At 43.3% G+C, this 22,514-nt stretch overlaps 3 protein-coding genes and 1 non-coding gene across 4 annotated transcripts in view; 2 read left to right on the top strand and 2 right to left on the bottom strand.

Annotated features, from left to right (window-relative positions):
- The first annotated feature begins 149 nt into the window (after positions 1–149).
- On the top strand, positions 150–2,288 carry LOC135700357 (mitochondrial-processing peptidase subunit alpha). The gene is made up of 4 exons (XM_065220847.1): positions 150–326; positions 394–906; positions 980–1,872; positions 1,937–2,288. Exons 1-4 carry the CDS (start codon positions 271–273, stop codon positions 2,107–2,109), a joined length of 1,635 nt encoding a protein of 544 aa, XP_065076919.1. The 5' UTR covers positions 150–270; the 3' UTR covers positions 2,110–2,288.
- A 166-nt stretch (positions 2,289–2,454) lies between these two features.
- TRNAP-CGG (transfer RNA proline (anticodon CGG)) lies at positions 2,455–2,526 on the bottom strand. Its single transcript has one exon. It is a non-coding gene; the product is annotated as a tRNA-Pro (tRNA).
- Positions 2,527–4,437: 1,911 nt separating this feature from the next.
- On the bottom strand, positions 4,438–5,594 carry Trf (TBP-related factor). Its single transcript, XM_065220846.1, has 2 exons — positions 5,345–5,594; positions 4,438–5,284 (listed from the first exon to the last, which is right to left on the bottom strand). The coding sequence occupies exons 1-2, from the start codon at positions 5,426–5,428 to the stop codon at positions 4,685–4,687; spliced, it is 684 nt and encodes a 227-aa protein (XP_065076918.1). The 5' UTR covers positions 5,429–5,594; the 3' UTR covers positions 4,438–4,684.
- An 8,332-nt stretch (positions 5,595–13,926) lies between these two features.
- LOC135700371 (endoplasmic reticulum transmembrane helix translocase) overlaps positions 13,927–22,514 on the top strand; it is a 33,465-nt gene continuing 24,877 nt past the window's right edge. Inside the window, exon 1 of the mRNA XM_065220859.1 lies at positions 13,927–14,554. Within this exon, the coding sequence (XP_065076931.1) occupies positions 14,279–14,554 (276 nt within the window). The 5' untranslated portion in view covers positions 13,927–14,278. The remainder of the gene's footprint in view (positions 14,555–22,514) is intronic.

Below are 22,514 nucleotides of genomic sequence, written 5' to 3'. Positions count from 1 at the left end.
AGAACTCAGTTTGGTTTACTTTTGTCCATTTCGCCTTTCTGAAATGTTGGTACCGATTTCTCTTCGTTCTGAGTTCATCTAGTTCATCTGGATTCATCAACACTGATGCATGTATTCATTTATCTGTCAAACGAAATATTCGTCTTGTTTCTTGTTCGGCGACACTTCTGTTGCTGATTCGTGATTCAAGGTCCTGCAAACTTTTCATCAGGATATTGTAGAAAAAAATCTCTTTCCCGTCGCAAAACCGTACTGCTAACAGCCAGAACAATGGCTCTGCCATTCAACACGAAAGCCCTCACCAACCGATTGTTCCTGCGCAAGTGGTGAGCGAAAATCCGAGGCTATCCTGTTTAACCTCGAAATCTGACATTTTGTTCTATTTCGTTGTAGTTGCACCATTTGGCGACCTTACGTCAGCAGCAGCAGCTCAAATGAGGGCGGCCGTGCCAGCATTCCGGACGGTCCAACCGTAAATATACCTTCCAAGGAAGTTGTAACTCCAATGCCACCGCTTTCGCAACCGGTTCCAGATCTGGCCCCAGTGCAGTATGCCCGGCCCGGAGATCAGAGCAACGTTACGCAGGTCACGCAGCTGTCGAATGGCTTACGGGTCGCCTCGGAGAACCGTTTCGGACAGTTTTGCACGGTCGGAGTGGTGATCGATTCCGGGCCACGCTATGAGCTTCCCTATCCCAGCGGGGTGTCGCACTTCCTGGAGAAGTTGGCCTTCCAGTCGACGCAATCGTTTGGCGAAAAGGATATCATTTTTAAGGAACTCGAAAAGCACGGTGGCATTTGCGATTGCCAGAGCTCGAGGGACACGTTCGTGTACGCGGCCAGCGCCGACAGCCGTGGGTTGGAATCGGTTTCGCAAATCTTGGCCGATGTGGTACTGCGACCGAGGTGAGTGAGATGTTTGCTTGTTTGTAGGAATTTGTTTAGGTGATTTTATTTCATCGTTTTTCAACTTCAATAGACTGGCTGCCGAGGAGATTGAGTTGGCTCGGCAAGCGGTTAAGTTTGAGCTGGAAACGCTGGGGATGCGTCCCGAGCAGGAACCGATTTTGATGGACATGATTCACGCAGCGGCATTTAGAGATAATACTTTAGGACTTCCGAAGCTGTGCCCACCGGAGAATGCGGATAAAATTGATAGGGACATGTTGTTGAACTATTTGAGACATCATCACACTCCGGAGCGGATGGTGCTGGCTGGAGTCGGCGTGCCGCATGACGATTTGGTGCGTTTGGCAGAGAAGTTCTTCGCTGAAGGATCTGCAACATGGGAAACGGAAAAGGTTGCTGCCAAGGAGCCATCCGGCGTGGACAGTTCGATTGCACAGTACACCGGTGGGGCAAAGTTGGAAGAATGTGCCATTCCTGTCTATGCGGCGGTTGGTCTTCCGGAGTTGGCTCACGTTGTGATTGGTCTCAAGGGATGCTCTCATCAGGATAAAGATTTCATAGCCGCTTGCGTACTGAACATTATGATGGGTGGCGGAGGCTCGTTCTCCGCTGGAGGTCCAGGGAAAGGAATGTACACTCGGCTCTACACGAACGTGCTCAATCGTTACCATTGGATGTACAGTGCCACTGCTTACAATCACGCTTACGGTGACTCCGGTCTGTTCTGCATTCATGCCACAGCACCACCCACCCACGTCCGGAGCCTTGTGGAGGTCATTACCAGAGAACTGTACACAATGCAAGCCAAGCCAGGCGACCAGGAACTGCGACGCGCCAAAACACAGCTGCAGAGTATGCTGCTGATGAACCTGGAAGCGCGACCGGTTGTGTTCGAAGACATCGGACGGCAAGTTCTGGCCACCGGCGAACGAAGACGCCCGGAGCATTTCATTCAAGAAATTGGTAAGACGCTGTAATGTTTTGGGGGAAATTCATATCGATTAAAATCTATATTTTTTTCCCACAGAAAAAATAACCGCCGAGGATATTCAGAATGTCGCCCGGAGATTCCTGTCGTCGCCGCCGGCTCTGGCTGCTCGGGGCGAGATCAAGGGCATTCCCGATGTAAAGGACATCCAGACGGCTTTGGGCGGCGAAGGACGACTGCCCGGTAATCGGCGGTTGTCGTTGTTTAGGTAAGCGAAAAAAAAATGCTACATGTTTGGCGGCGTGGGCGCCTTCGTCAGCTCGTCAGCGGCGGCTGCAGGCTGTATCTCAGCGCGAGACAAGTGTTATTGAAACTGTGAGTAACTACGTTAGATTTAGATATGATTGTCGCTTTATTTGCCTGCGGGAACTGATTCAAGTTTATTTTAAATACAAACACCCTAAAGGAAACTACTGCCGGTTGACCCCCGTTCGTGAAAGAAAGCCTTAAAGTCGAGGAATTTGTGTGGTAGTGAATGCTGCAGCAACAGGCGCTTGAGAAGGGGGCTTTTGAGCATGTGGGAAAGAGCTCTGATGAATAGAAAAAAAAATCAACTTGGGCTCGTCCGGGAATTGAACCCGGGACCTCTCGCACCCGAAGCGAAAATCATACCCCTAGACCAACGAGCCACTTGTCTGTTAGGGGTGTATGTTGGGTATTTTATACGTGATGTTGTTATGTTTATGGACATGTTAATTTGTCTTCTTGAATTTGATTCGATCTTCGATCCCTATTCAAATGGATCCACAGTTGCGTGAAAAAGCACGGCATTTTTAAGGTGACAATTTTTAATAATTTTACGATTGTAAAATTAACTTTCTGTGATCACTAGATTAAACATGAAGTTCGCAAAATTCGGAGAAGTTCTCAGACATTGTTGACGTTCGAAGAATTTCTCTGTAGATCATAAAACAACTCTGAAGTGCGCTGAAGTTCTTTAGAGCTTACAATACTTCTTCGAAGATCGCAGAACTACTTCGAAGGACCTATAAAGAGTTCCTATGTAGTTTATAATTGATCTGACAACTTCAAGGAAAGTTCTCTGATCTTAAAAGTAGGTTCTCTGAACTTCAAACGAACACCTCTGAAGTGCAAAATTATCTAAACTTTATGCGAAATTCTTTGAACTTCAGGCGAAATTATCTGAACTTCTCGGAACATCCAACAAATATTCACAGAACGCTTAATTTCCTAACAAACTCGCATAACTTTCGACGAAATGTTTACAGAACTTTCTTGAAGTTCAGAGTACCTAAAAAATTCCTAATGTTTCCAAAGTTCTCTAAAGCTCGACGAAAAGCTCAGAGAACTTCCGACAAGAAGTTAGGAGAATTTTCGATGAGACGTTCAGAGAACTTCTGATGAGAGGTTCAGAGATCTTTCGACGAGAAGTTCAGAGATTTTCTGAAGTTCCAACGAGTTCAAATAGCTTAAGACGAGAAGTTTAGAGACCTTCAGACGAGAGGTTCTGATGTTCAGAAGATGTTCATCGTACATCCGACGAGAAGTTCCGAGAACTTCCGAGGAGAAGTTCACAAAACTTCAGATCATCAGTTCACAGAACTACCGACAAGAAGTCCAGAGGACATCCGAGGAGAAGTTCAGAGAACTGTCAAGGAGAAGTTCAGAGAAATTCCGAGTAGAAGATCAGAGTACTTCAGGCGAGAAGTTCAAAGATCTTCCGAGGAGAAGTTCAAGGCTTTCGGAAAGAAATTCAGCGTACATCCGACGAACAATTCAGAGAACATCCGATGAGCACTTCACAAAATTTCTGACGCAAAGTTCAGAGAACATCGGAAGACAAATTCACAGATTCTCCGAAGAGAAATCCAGAGAGCTTCCGAGGAGAAGTACAGAGAACGACGAGGAATTCTGAGAACTACTAACAGAAGTTCCTACTAGAAATTCACAGTACGGCCGACGAGAAGTTCATCCAGAAGCACAGCATAATCCATCCCGAATCGGCAACGCGTTTCTTGGCAAACATGGAACATAATTTAGGGAAAATAGAATGTTGCGGCAAGCTCCGTTGGGGCATTTTATATTATTGCCGACCCTTTCAATCACTTAACCAAATACGATGCGTATAACTTTTGCGAATTCATTTGCTGCAGCCGATCGGATGATGAATAGTGCACCCGCAGAAGAACGTTCCGATTGGGACCAAGCCCATAACAAACTGTCAGGTAGCTGCGGTCGGAACAAACATAAACAGAAAAATTACATAAATCCTCGTGCATGGTGTGTGTGTGTGTATGAGAGAGCAGATTTAGATGACTGCGTTCGCTTGGAAAATCCGAGATTTTCTCTAATACGCCGAAATCGTTACAGTTACAGTTACTGTACAGAAAGTTGTTCCTGTTTTCCGCTTTTATTTCTACTCTACATAAGAAGATGCTAAAGAATCTGTACACATAATTGTCTGTATGGGAATCGATCTAAGAGCTAGGTAGTCAATTTCTTTGATGTCATTTCAAAGCGATAAAATCAAAGTAAAAACGTGTTTTAGGTAGGTAGTTGTTCCACATATTTATTACGTGTATACTTAATCTTTACTCTAATAACATAAATCTAATTCTATGTACAATGCAGAGCCCAAACCAACATGGGAAAAGAACCGCCCGAGCCAAACCGAAACATTGAGTTTACTGGTTTTTCCCGCCTTTTACTCATGCTGATCTAGACGAGGAAATTTTCCTCAAAGTCGGTCCCAAAAGAGCGCCTTACCACTGGCTTACTTCTAAAGTAAGCCTTTTTAAAAACCATGCAGCTCCAAGCTGACCAAGCTTAGTTTTTCCGAAAGCTCTGCAAAATTGGATAGATATTCTCCAGGCCGTCGACGACTTCCCGTTCCGATTTGGCTCCGGTGAAGACGATCTTCCCGTTGACGAAGATGAGCAGCACGACCCGTGGCTTCACCATCCGATAGATCAGCCCTGGGAACAGTTCCGGTTCGTACGAGCTGAACTGGCCGTGCACTTGGTTCAGATTCTCCAACCGAATGGGAAACCGCAGATCTACGGTGGCGACCAAATTCTGTACCTTAAACTCCAGGAACCGTACGTTGTAGCCCAGCTTCTGGATGATTCGTGCAAATTTCCGCGCCGCCAGGTAGGCATCGGCTTCGTTGCGGGCCCCGGTGCAGACGATTTTCCCCGACCGGAACACCAGCGCCGTACAGCGGGGCTCGCGTATCCTCATCACGACGCCGTGAAACCGAGCTGGATTGTATTCGGAGTTTCGCAGGCGGAAGTTGATGGCCTGAAGATTCAGTTCGCAGCCTAAACTGACTGTGGCTACACAGTTCCTTACCAGCATGGAATTTATGGCTTCCTGTGGCCCGGTTGGCATGGGTATTTGCATTACCATGCTGCTTTGTGGTTGTAGCTGCGGAGCAGATTATAATTAATTCTTCAGAGCTAGCTAGCTAGCGTAAACGAAGCTTACCTTCATAGTGCTGGTACCTGGTGGTCTCGGCAATGGACTGGCCAGCAGTGATCTGAGCTGACTTTCTGGAGTCGGTTTCTCCATTTTGATGGAATTTGCAAACTATATTGCAATTTATTAAACTTTTTTCCTTGATCTGATTAAAGGTACAACCAGCAGGGTATTGTAAACTAAATAAATAACAATTATTACAGTTTTACGGAAAGCGCACGAATCACAACAATGCCGCTGCGAGGATGCACTCCACACTCCGTGCGCTCGTCAGCGAAGAAAATGAAAGTGCACCGCGATCTGTCAAATAGAATGCAGCTCTGAAAAATGAACTCGAAATGTTCATTCGGTGGCGTGTGGAAAAGAGAGCAGAGGAGAGTGAAGTGCCTCATCTCGATCCTCACGGAGATGAAAAACTACCCAAAATTGAGTACTTTTCCCTTAATTGATCATTTTATCAAACTTCTGCATTCATGTTCCATCAGATGTCATCTATCGGAAACTAGACACAATCTGTTTTCATATAATTGTTCACAGAGGACACTGCAGTGCAAAACATGTCTGGTACCCCTATATATGCATTTAGATTATTATTCGAAGTCCCTCCTTTTTTACACTTCTGCACACAAAATAGCTCACCCCTCACAGAGTTTCCCGCCGAATTTTATGTATGGGGCGGGGCATAAAGTATCTTTTGCGCAGAATATGTAAAAAAGGAGGGACTTCAAATGTTAAAGCAAATGCATATATACACAGCAAAAAAAGTTGTTGAATATTACATCGAAACTGCTGCAACCAGGTCAATCCATCGGTTGTATAATATCACATTGTACGATGTACATCGATTTTGCGAACAAAATTACATCCATTGATGTAATATTGTATCTGCTTTTTGCTATTACATCATTATTCCATACATCAGCTTGAATTACGTTGATCGATATTACATTTTTTTTTGCTGTGTAGAGGTACCAGACATGTTTTGTAGTGTCAGGTACTCTATTTTGTAATCTGTGAAAGGGAAATCACAAATCGAGTGTCAACAAAATACATGGCATGTTGAGAGATTGAGCTCGTGAGAGAGAATTTCTCTCTCAAATTTAAATTTTTTGGCTCTCTGGGACTGGTAGTAAAGCAGGTAAAACTGTATGGGGAAAAATCATTTTTATTTAATTGTAGCTTGTTTAGCATTAATTTCCGGGAAAAAACTGAACGACAAAGCCCCTGACTAATTTCTTAAGGTTGTCGTTCACTTTTTTTGACCTGAATATACACCGGAAGCGAATTATTCGCACTTCTCTCAATTTCTAAATGGGGATTTTTATCACTTCCTACCAGCGGAACAGCGCCATCTCTATGGAAAATGGTCGAACAAAATGATTAATTCCCGGCAACAGCCCATTTACCTAATTTTGAGTAAATTGCATACACGGTAACCGCAAAATACCCAATAATGACTACAAAGTAAGCATTTTCGAGGGAAACTGGGACTACCCATTAAATGAGTAACATTTTACCCATTTATGAGTAATTACAACTACAAAAATAAATAGTAAGTATTCATTTTTGAGTAACAAATACTCATAATTGGGTAATGATGGGCCTTTTTAATGCACCACCAACGTAGAGTGCGCCACGCGAGTCCGAGAAGAAACGTCAACCAAACCGTTTGTTTACATCAGAATAAGTATTTTCCCCATCGCAAATAACAGCATTTTTAAAATCTTGCCAATTTCCATCGGTTATTGTCTTATAGTACGATTTTCCACAAATCTGAACTGATTTGCACCTTAACGATTCACACACAAGAAATCCGGAAGATCATAACCACTAAGGCACTTTTCTAATTTTCCATTTTTCTCAACAAAAATATTCCTAATCACCAGCAGGATCTTTTCAAAAACGTTACAGAATTAAATTTTTCAACTGTAGATTAAGTTGTGGAGCACCTCAGATGAATCAATTTATCAGGAAAAGTAAAAAAAAGTTCCGCTTCCGACACTTAAAGATAAATTAAATCAAAAAAGCTTAAAAAGCATGCAGATTCCCGCTTCACCTTATTGAGTCCGAGTCATGATTACTTCGGCAGTAGTCATGCATGATTAAATTCGAAATAATCTTTCGAGTATTAAATTTTATTATTTTTCAATACTGATATATAATCAAAAAAGATTGAAATTCAATCAAAAATTATTAAAAAAGAATCAAAAATGATTAATATTTACTCAAAAGAAAATAATCTACAATCTTATGAACCATGATTAAACTGGGATTAATATCAGATGCTTATTTTTTAGTACGAGAGGATTACTTTTTAATCATTCGATATGATTAAACTGAGTTTAATGTCAAATTGATTAAATTTCAAGCAAAATGGGAATAGTTCAATTTATCAGTGTATGTGTCAAGGCGAAAATTTCTGCTCACAACACTCTTTTTGACGTTCTCCTATTCACCACCAGAGGTTGAATCGATCGTTTAGTTTCTATTAAACAGGCCTATTGGCTTACTACTTGACTAGCCTATTGATCATTTTGTCAAGCTTCTGCATTCATGTTCCATCAGATGTCACAGCTGTTGTTTGCGGTGACATCTATCGGAAACTAGACACAATCTGTTTTCCTATAATTGTTCACAGAGGACACTGAAGTGCAAAACATGTCTGGTACCTCTATATATGCATTTAGATTATTATTCGAAGTCCCTCCTTTTTTACACATTCTGCACACAAAATAGCTCACCCCTCACAGAATTTCCCGCCGAATTTTATGTATGGGGTGGGGCATAAAGTATCTTTTGCGCAGAATATGTAAAAAAGGAGGGGCTTAAAATGTTAAAGCAAATGCATATATAGAGGTACCAGACATGTTTTGTAGCGTCAGGTACTCTATTTTGTAATCTGTGAAAGGGAAATCACAAATCGAGTGTTAACAAAATACATGGCATGTTGAGAGATTGAGCTCGTGAGAGAGGATTTCTCTCTCAAATTTGAATTTTTTTGGCTCTCTGGAGACTGGTAGTAAAGCAGGTAAAATTGTATGGGGAAAAATCATTTTTATTTAATTGTAGCTTGTTTAGCATTAATTTCCGGGAAAAAACTGAACGACAAAGCTCCTGACTTAGTTTTTTAGGTTGTCGCTCACTTTTTTGGACCTGAATATGCACCGAAAGCGAATTATTCCCACTTCTCTCAATTTCTATATGGAGATTTTTATCACTTCCTACCAGCGGAACAGCGCCATCTCTGTGGAAAATGGTCGAACAAAATGATTAATTGGCAAATCAAAGTTGGCACTCGTGGAGAATAGAAGAACTATGAAAGTAATGGTGGTTTCAAAATTTTCCACGGGGAAGTATACGAGTGCAATTTTAAAATGCTTTTATTTTGCAAATGGAGCATTTTATTTAAATCTGGTTGCTGCTACAGTGGTAGAAAAGCTCAAATCTATGTGTACACAGCAAAAAAAAATGTATTATCTGAGCTGATGTATGAAATAATGATGTAATAGCAAAAAGCAGATACAATATTACAACAATGGATGTAATTTTGTTCGCAAAATCGATGTACATCGTACAACGTTATATTACACAACAACACAACCGATGGATTGACCTGGTTGCAGCAGGTTGGATGTAATATCACAAACGAAGTGACAGACGGAGCGGCTCGAAAACTTTGGTGAGTAACCTGCTATTGCAATTTTTCAGTGTACCACATGGCAACACCACTACTACTGGACAAGGTTGCAAAGACTCATTTCAGCTAAAATAATGTTTTTCGGAATAATAAAACCAAACGATGGTATGATGGCATGTTTTACTTGTAACTTACAAGAAGAGGTTACAAAGTATGCGTTGGAAACATAAAACCTGTAAATTTTGCTTTCTATGAGTCACAATCAGCGATTTGCTGATCGCTGAGTGAGTGAGTGAGTGAGTGAGTGAGTTTGTGAAAAATCGCTGACTGTGACTCTCATGAAGTGAAATAAACAGGTTTAATATGTCAAACACATTCTTTGCAACCTCTTCTTGTATCCTACCAATTCGAAATTTGATCATGGCATCTAATTATTTCATAATTTAGAAAAACATTGTTTTAGCTGAAATGAGTCTTTGCAACCTTGCTACTGGATTGTACCACATGGCAACTGACAGTCCAGGAATCAATTTAGACAAACACTTTCTCGAAAATGGAACGATCAACAACAGAAGGATTTTCGAACATTCTAATTTATTTGTCAAATTTAAGTGAAAATTCACCAAATAGAACGCAGCCTTAGGCTGTGGTCCATTTGGTGAATTTTCACTTAAATTTGACACTTCGAAACTAAATTATAATGTTCGAAAATCCCTCTGTTGTTGATCGGCCAATTTTCGAGAAGGTGTGTGTCAAAATTGATTCCTTGTCTGTCAGATATAAGTCTGCTGGAATAGCAGGTTAATTTGGAAATTTTCCATCTGTCAAGTTTAAGTGAAAATTCGCCAAATGGAACACAGCCTTAATACCAGCAAAAAAAAAATACTTACTCTCAGTATATTCTACTCAAAATTAAGTTTAATTCGCGTAAATGTGAGAGTTTGTAATTTACTCAAAAATAACTTATTGGGCTGAATTATATCGTTGGGTCGATTCTCTTGTTCCTTTTATTGACAACAAAAACGAGTGCAAGTTATTTTTTTTGGGAAAGGAATGATATTGGAACCATTATATTTATCATTTGGGAACTTTAATGGTAATGGTTATGATAATCGGTAAGGTTCATAGATGGTTTTGTAACATCCATCTAACAACTTTATGTGGAATATATCGCGAATTGGTTGCCTTTAAATTACTGATTACCAATTCGCGATATATTCCACGTAAAGTTGACCGATAATACAAAACCGTTAATGAACCTTACTGGTTACCATAATCATTACCATTAAACTTCTCAGTAAGTAAAAAAGTTCTAATATAGTCCTCTCTCCGAAAATGTATAGAGAAAAGAACTATTTTGAATGGTGATGATTCTTAACAACCCATTATTTGTAAGGTTCACTTCCAAAGAACCATAATATATAAGGTTAAAACTTTATCACACAAACGTTCATGTAAAGTTCCATAACCATTTCAGTTAAAGTTTATCAGGGATTATAAACAATTTTTAACCATTTTCGGAAAGGTTAAGTTATGGTTCACGTTTATGCGGGATGTTTTCTGAGCAACCTGGTATCATTCGAGAACATCTAATAAATGTGATTTGAATTTTTAGAAAGTTGAAGATCTTAAGAATAATAAGGCTGTCCACGAGACAGTTGCGATCGGCTGACTTTTTTGTTTACCAAGAACTTTTGACAGATCACAGTAGAACCTGCAGTAGAACCAACAATCAATACGAAACTAACGATTATAAATTGGCTCACTACTTGACTAGCCTATTAGTCCCAAGCAAATCGATTAACGTACCCCATTCTAGTCAAAATTCTAGTATAACACTATGTTTGTTTTGATTCGCCATGAAAGTTTGACAGATAAAATGAGGGGTTCGCAGATTTTCCTATGTTTCGAGGGGTGCATCGATTTGCTTGGGACCGAAGAGAGTACCAGAGCTGAGCCAAAAAGTTGAGCAAGTTTCTTCGGGACCTTCTGGTCTTAGAGTTATAACTCTAAGACCAGAAGGTCCCAAAAAAAACGAGCTCAACTTATTGGCTCAGCTCTGGTACGATCTTCGGTCCCAAGCTAATCGATTCACCCCTTTGTTTTGATTCACTATGAAAGTTTGTCAGATAAAATCAGGGGTTATTTAATCGTTTGCATGGGACGAATCCAGTATTTTACGATCGCGCTTATGGCCGCCACAATCTGGTTGAGTTTCTGGTAAGGTACATAAGATTTGAAGTTTGGCTTGTGTTGTTTGACGTGTACACGTTCAAATTTGAACGTTTACACGTCAAACGACACAACCCAAACGTCAAATCATATGTTCCCTACCAAAAACGCAGTCAGATTGTGGCGGCCATACGCGCTCCTAAAATACTGGATACACGCTAACTTAAAAGTACCCATTAAAGAGTAAAAAAAGACCCATTTTGAAGAAAAGTGGCTTAAGTCATGAAATGAGTAAAACAGACTTTACTCATTAATGAGTATTCGATGAATACGTCAAAAAAAATACCCTTCTTGTTTCTGTAGATGAGTCAAAAGTACCCATTTTGTTGATTTGTGTTTTGCTGCATGGGGCTACCTGGCATTTAACCAATTAAATGCTAAATATTTGAAACACGTCATACTCTTTATTGTATAAAATCAAAATAATTCTAATGTATCCGAGTTCCGAGGCATAAAGTTGTCCTTGCGAACGAACACTTTTAGAACTCGATCCAGTTCACTGCTGGTTGGTCCGCAAGAGATGCTCCTCATCGGTCGGCTCATCTCACAGGCCCGCTTTTCCCTTTTTAGTCTGAAACGGACCACATTTTCATAATACGTGTCATAATTTTCATCATGATTGCACTTCTAATTCTTACCTCGTAACAATCGGTTCCAAATTCCTAAAACGACGATTTTTTAAATGGTTTCGGTGAGTTTTGTCTCGAATGAAACAGATAATACTCGTTTCGTGAATGATCACAACGCTCACTTATTAAAAAAAGTTAAACACTTTGGGTCTTCACTTCGTCAGAGATGTGTTGGCGTTGATTGAAAGCCTGTTTGTACCCATTCTTTTTTGCAGAAGACATTTCAGTGCCAACATTTCAAAGGGGCGCAATTGCATTTGTAAACAATGGTTTTAGTCGTCGATTTCTCGCGAATGAAAGCTCACTAATAAAAATGAATGACACCAGCAGGTAGAGAAATGTTTCCTGTACCAGCTAGCATTGGTAATTTGGAAGGGTGGGCTTTTATTTGCAAGAAATCGACGGCTAAAGCCATTGTTTACAAAAGCAATTACGCCCCTTTGAAATGTTGGCACTGATTTACTCAAATGGGGAAAAAGTTCCCGCTTTTCGTGTTTTGAGAATACTCATTTTTTGACAGATTTGAATAACTTCAAAAAATGAGTACAAGATACTCATTTAATGGATACTTTCGAGTTAGCGTGTAGGCTAATTTTTGCAATATGATAAACAAATGATATCTATGTGTCGGACACATACTTAATATGTGTACCAGGGCTCTACAATTTCGAAGCTCTAAAATGAACTCGTGTTTTGTTTCTCTCATACATACGTGTTCGACGCTTCATTTCTATAACGCCTAGCTAGACTATCAGCATGAAACGAAAATAAAAAAGAAGGACGCTTGGAAGGAAAGGCTGGCTATGGAACTTCTCGTCGTTGCTTTGCTCATCGCTTTCAATGTAAATAACGTCGATTTTCTAGTTAAACGAACTTCATTATGGCTTTCAATCCCCTTTCACGAACACTCTATCGCCGCTCTTTCAATTTGTTTAAAATGCGTTATGTCCCGTTTTCGATCATTTTTTTAGATAAATATATGGATGGAAGATAAATTAGAAATATGAAGTGTAATCTTCAAGTGTTTTGACGTGAGAAATGCTTGAAATGTGTTATTTCATTTTCCGTCATATACGTCATGAAACCTCTGTTGATGTGTTTCATGAAAGAGAAAACTATCAAAGTCGAGCGCTCTTTCGCTCATCCATTTCGACGAAGCTTGAAAGGAAGACCAATGGAGCGACGGGAGAAAGAGAGACAAGCGATTGAACATTTGTTTGTGCACGCCGACTGAGGTTCTAGAATGCTGCGAAGCTGTTCGACTTTAACAGAAAAAGAAAGCCAGCAGTCTCTTCGTCGCATCGATTTGGTCGATTGAAGCTGATATTGTGACGCCCTGATGTGTACACATAAACGCCATGAGTAACCACACATCTCGCCACACATACTATTCATTTGACTCATAAATTTCATGTGTGCTTCTGGGCGAGCTTCTGGGTGGATTCTGTTTATGTGTGCTCGCATGAAAATCATGTGGAATTTAACATGGAAATTCGTCAATAAAAATGTGTGGAATTCTTTTAGTGTAGTCAAGTACACAGTAAAAAAAAAGTAATATCGATCAACGTAATTCAAGCTGATGTATGAAATAATGATGTAATAGCAAAAAGCAGATACAATATTACATCAATGGATGTAATTTTGTTCGCAAAATCGATGTACATCGTACAACGTAATATTACACAACCGACGGAATGATCTCTGAGCAGCTGTTTGGATGTAATATTCAACAACTTTTTTTTCTGTGTAGTGAGCCAATTTAAAATCGTTAGTTTCGTATTGATTGTTGATAAACCAGTTTTCCCGAGGTTGAAACCGATTTACTTCAGGGGTCAAATTGCGCGTCTTGAAACGAAAAACTTTTTCATACAAGCATTCTCTTTCGTTTCGAGATTCGCAATGTGACCCCAGACTTTTCTTGCAAAATTTTCAAAAAAAAGCTCTAAGTCGAAGATGTGGAAAAAAAAAACAGACAAAAATTGGCAACACTGCCTCTGAGGCACTGATTTTTAGTACAAAATTTTACACGTCACATCGATGACAGCAGAAAGTTCTCCGCGGAGCAACGACGAGCTGTCAAGTGTTTTTTTTTCGCACCTCCATATCATCATCGGGTCCCGAAAAAAAAAAACGGCACCAGAAAATTTTTCACTCCACCAGTTATCGACCACGGAAAATTGCTGGAAAATTTTCACCGGAAATGTGTCATTTCTAGTGCCGTGTCAGTGTGAACGGAGTGGCCGGATCGGGGGCAGAAAAGTGCTTTCATTCATTGGCAAATCTGTCGGCACTCGGCGCTGTCGGCTGGTCGGGAAAGAGAAGAAACTGTGCGGTTGTTTGCTTTGGAGGAGCATCCGTGCGGATCACGAATCGGTTCGTGGGTTTGTGTGGGGGTGAAAAAAGTGCGACTGTAGGCTGGGCCCGGGGTAGGAAAGGAGGAAGAAGATGGCTGAAGGGAAGCGCCGGAGAGACGGCTCCCTGGATGAGTTGGTGCAATATGTTACGTTGCACATTCCGAGCCACGTCCTGCTGAGTGGAAGTACGCTGCCGTTCATGCTGGTGTACGCCCTCTGGGGCTATCTGTGGCTATGCGTGTACGGAGTGGAGGAGTACTGGGAGGCGGGACTGTTGACACTGGCCGGGATCGGATTCGTGCAGATTCTCGTGTGCCTCTGCTGCTTTTGGAGTGTGCACGTCCAGGTTTTTCTCAACTGCCGGAAGGTAAGTGTGTGTCTGTGTGTGTGGGGGGGGGGGGGGATTATGTTCTTGGAATGGAAATAGTCTTTGAACAGTGCCAGAAAAAAATGCTGATAGATAGTAAGGTTTTAAACATGAAAGAAAAACATAGCCAATGAGAGTCCTGTAAAAATGAAACAATATAAGACTATGACTATGGCTTTAGAGTCCTCCTTCCCTATTTTGTTTCCCATTTCCTAAGTCTAAGGACAGAGGTTCCCTGCACACTATGGGGGTTAATCAGAGAGTCGAAGTGACTTGATTTTCACAGAGAGTCACGTCACGTCACGTCACCACAACGTGACTTTCCCCACTTCACTAGTGACTAAACTGCATGAAAACTAAATGAAAATTCAGAATATTCTGGGAAAGAGAGGGCTCACGTCCAACCGATGTTAATTATTGTTTTGTCAAATCAACTTAAATAGCACTCGACAAAGTTAAACCGTTAAACCGTCTTATTCAACCGGATTACTACGCAAATGTATCTACGCACACACGTCACAGCATTTTGACGTATACTACGTCTAACGGGAAGGTACTGGGGGTAAATCGAAAATTGCGACCGTCACGAAAAGATGTAAGGTTTTGAACGCTTATAACTTTGTCATTTATTGATGAAATTTAAATCCAAATACACCAATCGAAGGGAATTACTCCCATAATCTGCTACAATATTTTAAATGGGTATTATCCATAAAAAAAAACTGTTGAAAAATGTTCACAGTCACCCGCGGACTAGAAATTCTGAGATCCACTTCCTGGCTGGAATTCAAACATTAAAAGAACGGAGAGTATTCATCCTGGAAAGGTTCAGAGACACCTGTCTGAGATCAAATCATCAGATCATACGTGATCTAGCACGTTAGGTTAAGTTATACTCGTAGTTAGGTAGGTTATCACTTTTTTCAATTCAAATAAAACACATCTCCAAAGGGATATTCTGTAAACTAGTTGAAAAACGCCAATATTAAATTAGAATATCAAATTAAACAAAGATGAAGAGCCAGGTAGGCCAATCAATTAAAATGATAAATCAATGTACTACCATAATCAACAGAAATAAGGTGATGGCATTTTGTGCAACTCTCCCAGATTGGTATACCGTACTTGATTACAGGAAGGATGATTTGATTGTAAACAGCATGTTTATTTTTCAGGGACAGGGTTGACTTCCTGTTTATAAGTGGATACAACGATCTTATCAAGATGTTGCACTTGGTTTTCGTTTTGTCAACGTGCTCCCTGAAAAGAAGCTTGCTGTCTAGTGTTAGCCCGAGGTACACGACCTCTTTGGATCATTCCACCACTGTGCCGTTCAGGCAGATCTTGTTATTCTCTGACGGAACCAGTCTAGGAGATTTAGAGTGTGGAAAGATAATGACCTGGGTCTTTGCCGCGTTGAAACGGATCTTCCAGCTGTTGAAATATTCAGACAGGACGTTCAGGCCTCTCTGAAGTTTGGCAGTCAGAGCTCCGATGACCCTACCCTTGTAGACGATGGATGTGTCATCTGCGAACAGAGACAACGATCCACCATCAGGGAGAGCCGGCATATCGGAGGTGAACAGGTTGAATAGGATGGGGCCAAGAATGCTTCCTTGTGGAACCCCGGCACCGATGTTGAAAGCATCCGATGAGATGCCATTCAGAGAGACTCGGAACGTCCTGTCTGATAGATAGTTGTTTATGATCTTCACTAGGAAGATTGGAAGACCGTACTGCTGCAATTTGAACACCAGGCCATCATGCCAGACATTGTCGAATGCTTTTTCAACGTCCAACAACGCCATGGCAGATGTTTTCGAAACAGACTTGTTCCGTCTGAGAATGTTTGTTACTCGAGTCAGCTGGTGGACGGTCGAACGACCTTTCCGAAAACCAAACTGTTCCTCGAGTAAGATGTTGTTTTGTTCGGCAGATGTTAGGAGCCGGTGGTAGACTGCTCTTTCGAACAGTTTTGATAATCCTGAGAGAAGGCTGATTGGTCGATAACTTGAAGGAGAGGACGGATCCTTCCCAGGTTTCCGGATGGGTACCTGAGATCCAGATTCAGGATGTTGTCGAAACCTGGGGCCTTCATGTTTTTAGATGATTTGATATAGGCCAACAGTTCGTCAGCCGTAATCTCGGATTCCTCTGGAAAAATGTTAGGAATCTGAAGAAGATTGGTTGCATTTTCAGCAACCTCAGATTCATGAGGGCTGACGATGTTTTGTCCGAGATTATGGGAGCTAACGAAGCGTTGACCTATCGCGGCAGCCTTCTCTTCAAGAGTTATCAGATGAACCACTGGGTCGTCGGGACGATCCAGTGGGATCAGTGGTGGAATGAGCCTAGGCTTGTTTTTAAGAATTTTTGTACGTTTTCAGAAGGGCTTAGCACTGGTAGAGAGCGGATCTTACTAGCAAAATCATTATTTCTGAGATCCACCATCCTGGCCTGAATGATCTTTGTTAATCTATTACAAATGGTCTTCAAGTTGCGAGATGTTGTGTCCCATGTTGGTCGATGGTCGCATGGACCCCAGACCGACTCAACCGGGTGGGAGAGTCCGGCATCAAAATATACCATGTGGCCCTCTTGCAGGTCTTCATTGAGGATGATGCCGTTTCTATTGCTCCGACCGTTGCCTCAAGCTTGATGTTTTGCGTTCAGATCGCCAGCGATGATAAAGTTCCCGCTCCTCCGGGTGAGTTTGATGATGTCTTTCCGGAGGGCCACTGACGACCCGTCCCTAATTTTGGTTTGCTTGGGGCAAGTGATGTGCTCACCTCCACTCCGATGGCTTCAATTGTTTTCAGCTGGAAGTTTGGTAGCAGCCGAAAGTCGTTTGACGAGCCGAAAGTCGGGAAGGAATATGTTCAGTTCGGGCTTCAAATGCGTCTCGGTGATGATAGCAATGTCGACCTCCTTGGTGTTGAGAAAATTGAGTAGCTCTCTATGCTTGTTCTCTAGTGAGCAAGCGTTCCAATTTGCAATTTTTATAGCTTCACGGTCCATACTTGGTGACGAGTGACAAGGCAGCATGAAGCTGTTAAGATCTTGTCTTGCAGGTACGCATGATGATGATGACCTCGGCCACAAGCGTCACAAGTTCCTCCGAGGTGAACGGAGAATCGTCGACAGATTCACCTGAGACAGCACCAGCGTATAATAAACCAGGGGCGGTGGATGAACCTGGAATTGGCTGGGCCGCAGCAACAGCGAGACGATGCTGATGCATTTGGATACTCGCGGGATTGGCTTGTTGGTTGTTGAGCGGAAGTGGGGCTAGGTTCGGAACATGTCGACGGGGCTGGAGAGCTGGGTACTGGACTTCCGGCGAACGATGATTACGGAGGCGACCGAGCTGGTTGTTGATTGTGGCCTTCCGACGGATATTAATGAACTCCACTCGCTTGGGATATCCGCGATTGGAGGCTTGGTGGCTTCCACCGCAGTTGACACACGTTGGCTCGATGTCATCGACTTGCTCACAGGACGCAGTTGAGTGAGTTCCAGCACACTTGCCGCAGTTTGTCTTCATGTGGCAGTTTTTGGTGCCATGGCCATATGAGAGGCAGTTCATACACTGCGTTACATCACGATGTTGGGGTTTGTAATGCTCCCAACTGATGATGACCTGAAACAGGTCCCGGATGTTGGATCTTAGAGCCGCAAGACTGGTGGATCCCTTCGTGAAATGCACCAGGAACAACTGATCACGGAAGCTGGGGTTTTGGTTCGGACGCCGGTTCATCGGGTACACTGCTTGAGCCAGAACCGCTCCAGCTCGGATTTTACCGCAGTCGCCTCTAACGACGGTAATCCACGCAAAACCACCTTCAGTGGCTTGCTCGATGGCAGATCATGCTTAAAGTAGTCCACGTTGTTGTCCTTCAGGAAACTTCCTATTTGTTTGTACTCCTCCAGGCTGGAGCACATTATTTTGGTACCGATGCTGCAAAGCTTGAAGCGAGGCAGCAGCTTGTGTTTTGCCAGTTCGGCACCCAGCTTGGCAACATCCTTCACCGGCGTGAAAAGCGGGGGAATCCGCTCTCGTCTTGCAATGGGAACGGCGTCACCATCACCATTTTCTTCCGGGAGTACTGCATACTGGTTGGCTTGCAGTACTCGTTTTCCGGCGTCATCCTGCGACGCGCTGGGCTTGCTGGCTCATTGGCACGTTTACGCACCATTTGTTTCGTGTTTGCAAATTCAAGTAAACTTGCCAGAACGCGAGAAGGTGGCGACACTTCCACGGCGCAACGCGACAGCCCAAAACGAAACAAAATCGAATCGAGAACTCGAGCGAAAATACGGACTGAACAGCTCGACAGTCGAGCAAAGAATGAGCACTGAAATTTGCCATTTAAATGATCTTTATTTCTTGTGATTGTGTGGTTTACATGTATGAATTTGTTAAGTGACACAGATGCGTCTTTTCAACTTTGGTACATTTGAGATTTTAATTATTATTTACAGTTCCTAGTCCTATCAGGCCTATTTTAAAGTATGACCACCTTGGTGGGATTGGTTTGATTTGAATTGGAAAAGGGAGACTACTTATAACTACTATTTACAACTACAACTAACCTACAACTACTATGTACACCTAACCTACTATATACAAATTGCTTATCAAAGCATGTTCTGATAAATTACATTTTTGTGTAAATTTAGTCTTAATTTCGTTAATTTTGGAATCTATTTTGGCAATGCCTGCCTCTTCATGTAAATTTGTTATTCTAGTGTCGAAAGGACGATCAAGAACCATCCTCAGCACTCTATTCTGAGCGACCTGAATTTTGTTCCTGTGAGTCTGTGCACATGATTCCCACACCGGAGCTGCGTAGAGGATCGCAGGTGCTACGATTTGTTTGTAGACGGCCAGTTTGTTCACCCTTGAGAGGCGGGATCTGCGGCAAATCAGCGGATACAGACACCTAACCAAGGCGGAACACTTGACTACGGTTTTCTCCACATGCGAGCGGAATAGAAGCTTTTCGTCAAACAACATCCCGAGATAGGTTACTTCGGCGGACCACTCAACCCTTGTGCCATCCATGATTACAGTACAAGAGGGAGCCGGTTTTAGTTTGGGTGATTGTCGATGGAGGAACATGATTGTTTGTGTTTTGGAAGCATTGATTTTGATTTTCCACGTGGTGGCATAATCAGCAAAGGCGTTAAGGCATCGTTGAAGTTTGTTCGTTATTTCGCGAGGCATCCTTCCTTTGACGGCTATTGCGGTATCATCTGCGAACAGGAAAAACACGCAACCGTCTCCAAGGGGAGGAATGTCAGAAGTGTAAATGCTGTAGAGCAAGGGGCCCAGCAGACTGCCTTGCGGGACTCCTGCAGGGATGGAAAACGTGTCTGAAAGACAACCATTCAACGATACCTTAAACGACCTTTGCTGGAGGTAGCTACGGGTGATTTTAACCAGATGTAATGGAAAGTTGAAGTTACAGAGCTTGTATACAAGCCCATTGTGCCAGACATTATCAAACGCTTTCTCAACGTCTAACAAGGCCATGGCTGTGGACTTGGATACAGCTTTGTTACTTCGGATGTTATTCATCACCCGCACTAGCTGGTGATTGGTGGAGTGCCCCTTTCTGAACCCAAACTGTTCCGGAAGGAGAATGTTATTTTCCTCGACAAACTTGAGCAAACGATTGAGAATGAGTTTCTCGAACAATTTGCTCAGCGCTGAAAGGAGGCTGATTGGTCTGTAGCTTGAAGCTAGCGTTGGGTCCTTCCCGGGTTTGCGGATAGGTATGATTTTCGCTGTCTTCCAGATGCTTGGAAAGTAGTGCAGTTCCAAGCATCTGTTGAAGACAGCAGCCAGCAGAGAGTGAACCTTCATGCTGAGATTTTTCAACACTAGGTTGAATATTCCGTCAAACCCGGGGGCCTTCATGTTTTTGGTGCATTTCAGCGCTGAGCAAATCTGTTCCACTGTGATTCTATCCTCCGGAGGGATGGCACAAGGGGAGGAATCAAAGTTGAGTACGCATTGCTCAACCTGAACTTCGAGCGGACTTTGGATGTTGGAGCCAAGCAAGTGCGATTTGGCAATATGCTCACCAATCGCATTTGCTTTCTCCTGAGGGGTGATTATGAGCCGATCGTCATCATTTTCATCTTTTAGTGGCGGAATGGGTTTAGGGTGCGTCTTTAAGACCTTGGCAACTTTCCAGAATGGTCTGGAGCGGTCGTCCAGATTCTGGACAAGCCGCCCGAAGCTTTCGTTCCGGAGTGAGACCATTCTGGAAGCAATCTCCTTGTTCAGATCGGCCATTTCACGTTTCATCGCTTGATCTCCAGTCCTCTGAAACTGGCGTCTACGAACATTTCTCAGGCGAATTAAGAGTTGGGTGTGGGAATCAATAGCAATAAACTTACCCCTCACAGGAACTCGTCGGACGCACGCCTCGTCAGCCACGGTTATGGCTTGGTGGAGTCCCTCCAACGCTCGGTCGATGTGTCAAGCGGCGGGTTGTCGATGATGTGCCTGTCTACCACGCGTCCAAACTGGGCCCAGTTTACGCGATGGTAGTCCTTGCGCAGGCTTGAAGCAGGAGCCACGTTGCAGCCCAGCTCAGACACCACCGGTTGGTGGTCGGAACTGAGTTCGTTCAAGGCTACCGGCTTGGACAAGCCGATATTTGTCAGGAACAGGTCTAGTGTCGATGGGTTGCCCGCCGGTGAGATAAATGTTGGCTCATCCGAAAACCAAACGGAGTACAGCCCATGTTGTGAGTGGTCGAACAGGAGACGACCGTTCTGGTTCTGCTGGTAGTTCCGCCAGGCCTCATGGCGAGCATTCAGATCTCCTCCAACTACGAAGCGGGAACCGGTACGGGTGATGGTGGACAGGTCCTTCTTGAATTTAGCCGCTAGTCCACTGCTGGCGGCACACTGTCGAGGGCAGTAGACGGCGATGAACTGGACGTATCCAGTCGACGACTCCACCTCCACACCAAGGGCCTCGATGATAGTGGTGCGGATATGGGACAGAGTGTGGTATTTTATTCCTTTCTTGACGACGACCGCAACACCACCCCCCCTGGAGCTGGTGCGATCAAGCCGGATAATGTTGTGGTCAGGCAACCAGAAGCTGTCACCGGACTTTAGATGGGTCTCGGTTAGAAGGCCCACGTCGATGCTGTGCTTGCGGAGGAAGTCGGCAAGCTCAATCTCTTTTGCTCTTACAGAGCAAGCATTCCAGGTGACGATACTTAGCGGTTTAGACGCCATACTGTATGATGAACTTACCGAGCACTTGGATCTGTTCGGGCTTATTGCGGCACTTACGAAGAGCACCGGACATGTTGACGAAGATTTCCATCAGTTCATCCGCTGAGAACAGATCGGGGTTGTTGTTTTGCGCTGTTGCTTGTCTCCAGAATCCAGGGGGGGATGGAGAGCTTTGGCCAGCAGAATCACCGGAAGTTGCTTGAGCGGAATGCACCCGCGAATTCACTTGCCTTTGCTGAGGAGCACGAAGGGGCGGGAAATCCTCCGTCCGAAATGCCGGGACTTTGTCCTTCTTGCGTCCTGGTTGGTTGTTAGTTGCCGCCTGTTTTCGGATGCGTTTGAAGTCCTCGCGTTTGGAGCACTGTCTGTCGGAACCTTGATGAGCACCACCACAGTTGGCGCATTTTAACGCCACGGCTCCATCCGCAGGGCAGTTGGAAGTGGCGTGTTCTTGAGCGCAGTTGCTACAGCGTGGCTTGATGTTGCAGTTGCGAGTGCCGTGTCCAAAGTTTAGACATCGTTGGCACTGGGTCACATCGCGATGGCCTCCACGGTATGGCTCCCATCGTACGATTATGGAGTAGATTGAGCGGATAGCCTGCAGCGCATTCAGCGTCACCGTTCCCTTCTGGAAGTGCACCAGGAAAAGACAATCCGGGTACGTCTTCACGTTTTCGTCTCGCCTCGTCATCCGAAA

Source organism: Ochlerotatus camptorhynchus, unplaced genomic scaffold (assembly GCF_037179485.1).
Source record: "Ochlerotatus camptorhynchus isolate MF236.1 unplaced genomic scaffold, CSIRO-AGI_Acam_v1.1 ptg000135l, whole genome shotgun sequence".
NCBI classification, from domain to species: Eukaryota; Metazoa; Arthropoda; class Insecta; order Diptera; family Culicidae; genus Ochlerotatus; species Ochlerotatus camptorhynchus.
This window is presented reverse-complemented; position numbering and strand designations above follow the sequence as displayed.

Coding starts and splice junctions, on each gene's coding strand:
- LOC135700357 (XM_065220847.1), top strand. CDS start 271: ATGGCTCTGCCATTCAACACGAAAGCCCTCACCAACCGATTGTTCCTG. Junction 327..393: donor CGATTGTTCCTGCGCAAGTG/GTGAGCGAAAAT, acceptor ATTTCGTTGTAG/TTGCACCATTTGGCGACCTT. Junction 1,873..1,936: donor GCATTTCATTCAAGAAATTG/GTAAGACGCTGT, acceptor TTTTTCCCACAG/AAAAAATAACCGCCGAGGAT.
- Trf (XM_065220846.1), bottom strand. CDS start 5,428: ATGGAGAAACCGACTCCAGAAAGTCAGCTCAGATCACTGCTGGCCAGT. Junction 5,285..5,344: donor CAGGTACCAGCACTATGAAG/GTAAGCTTCGTT, acceptor TCTGCTCCGCAG/CTACAACCACAAAGCAGCAT.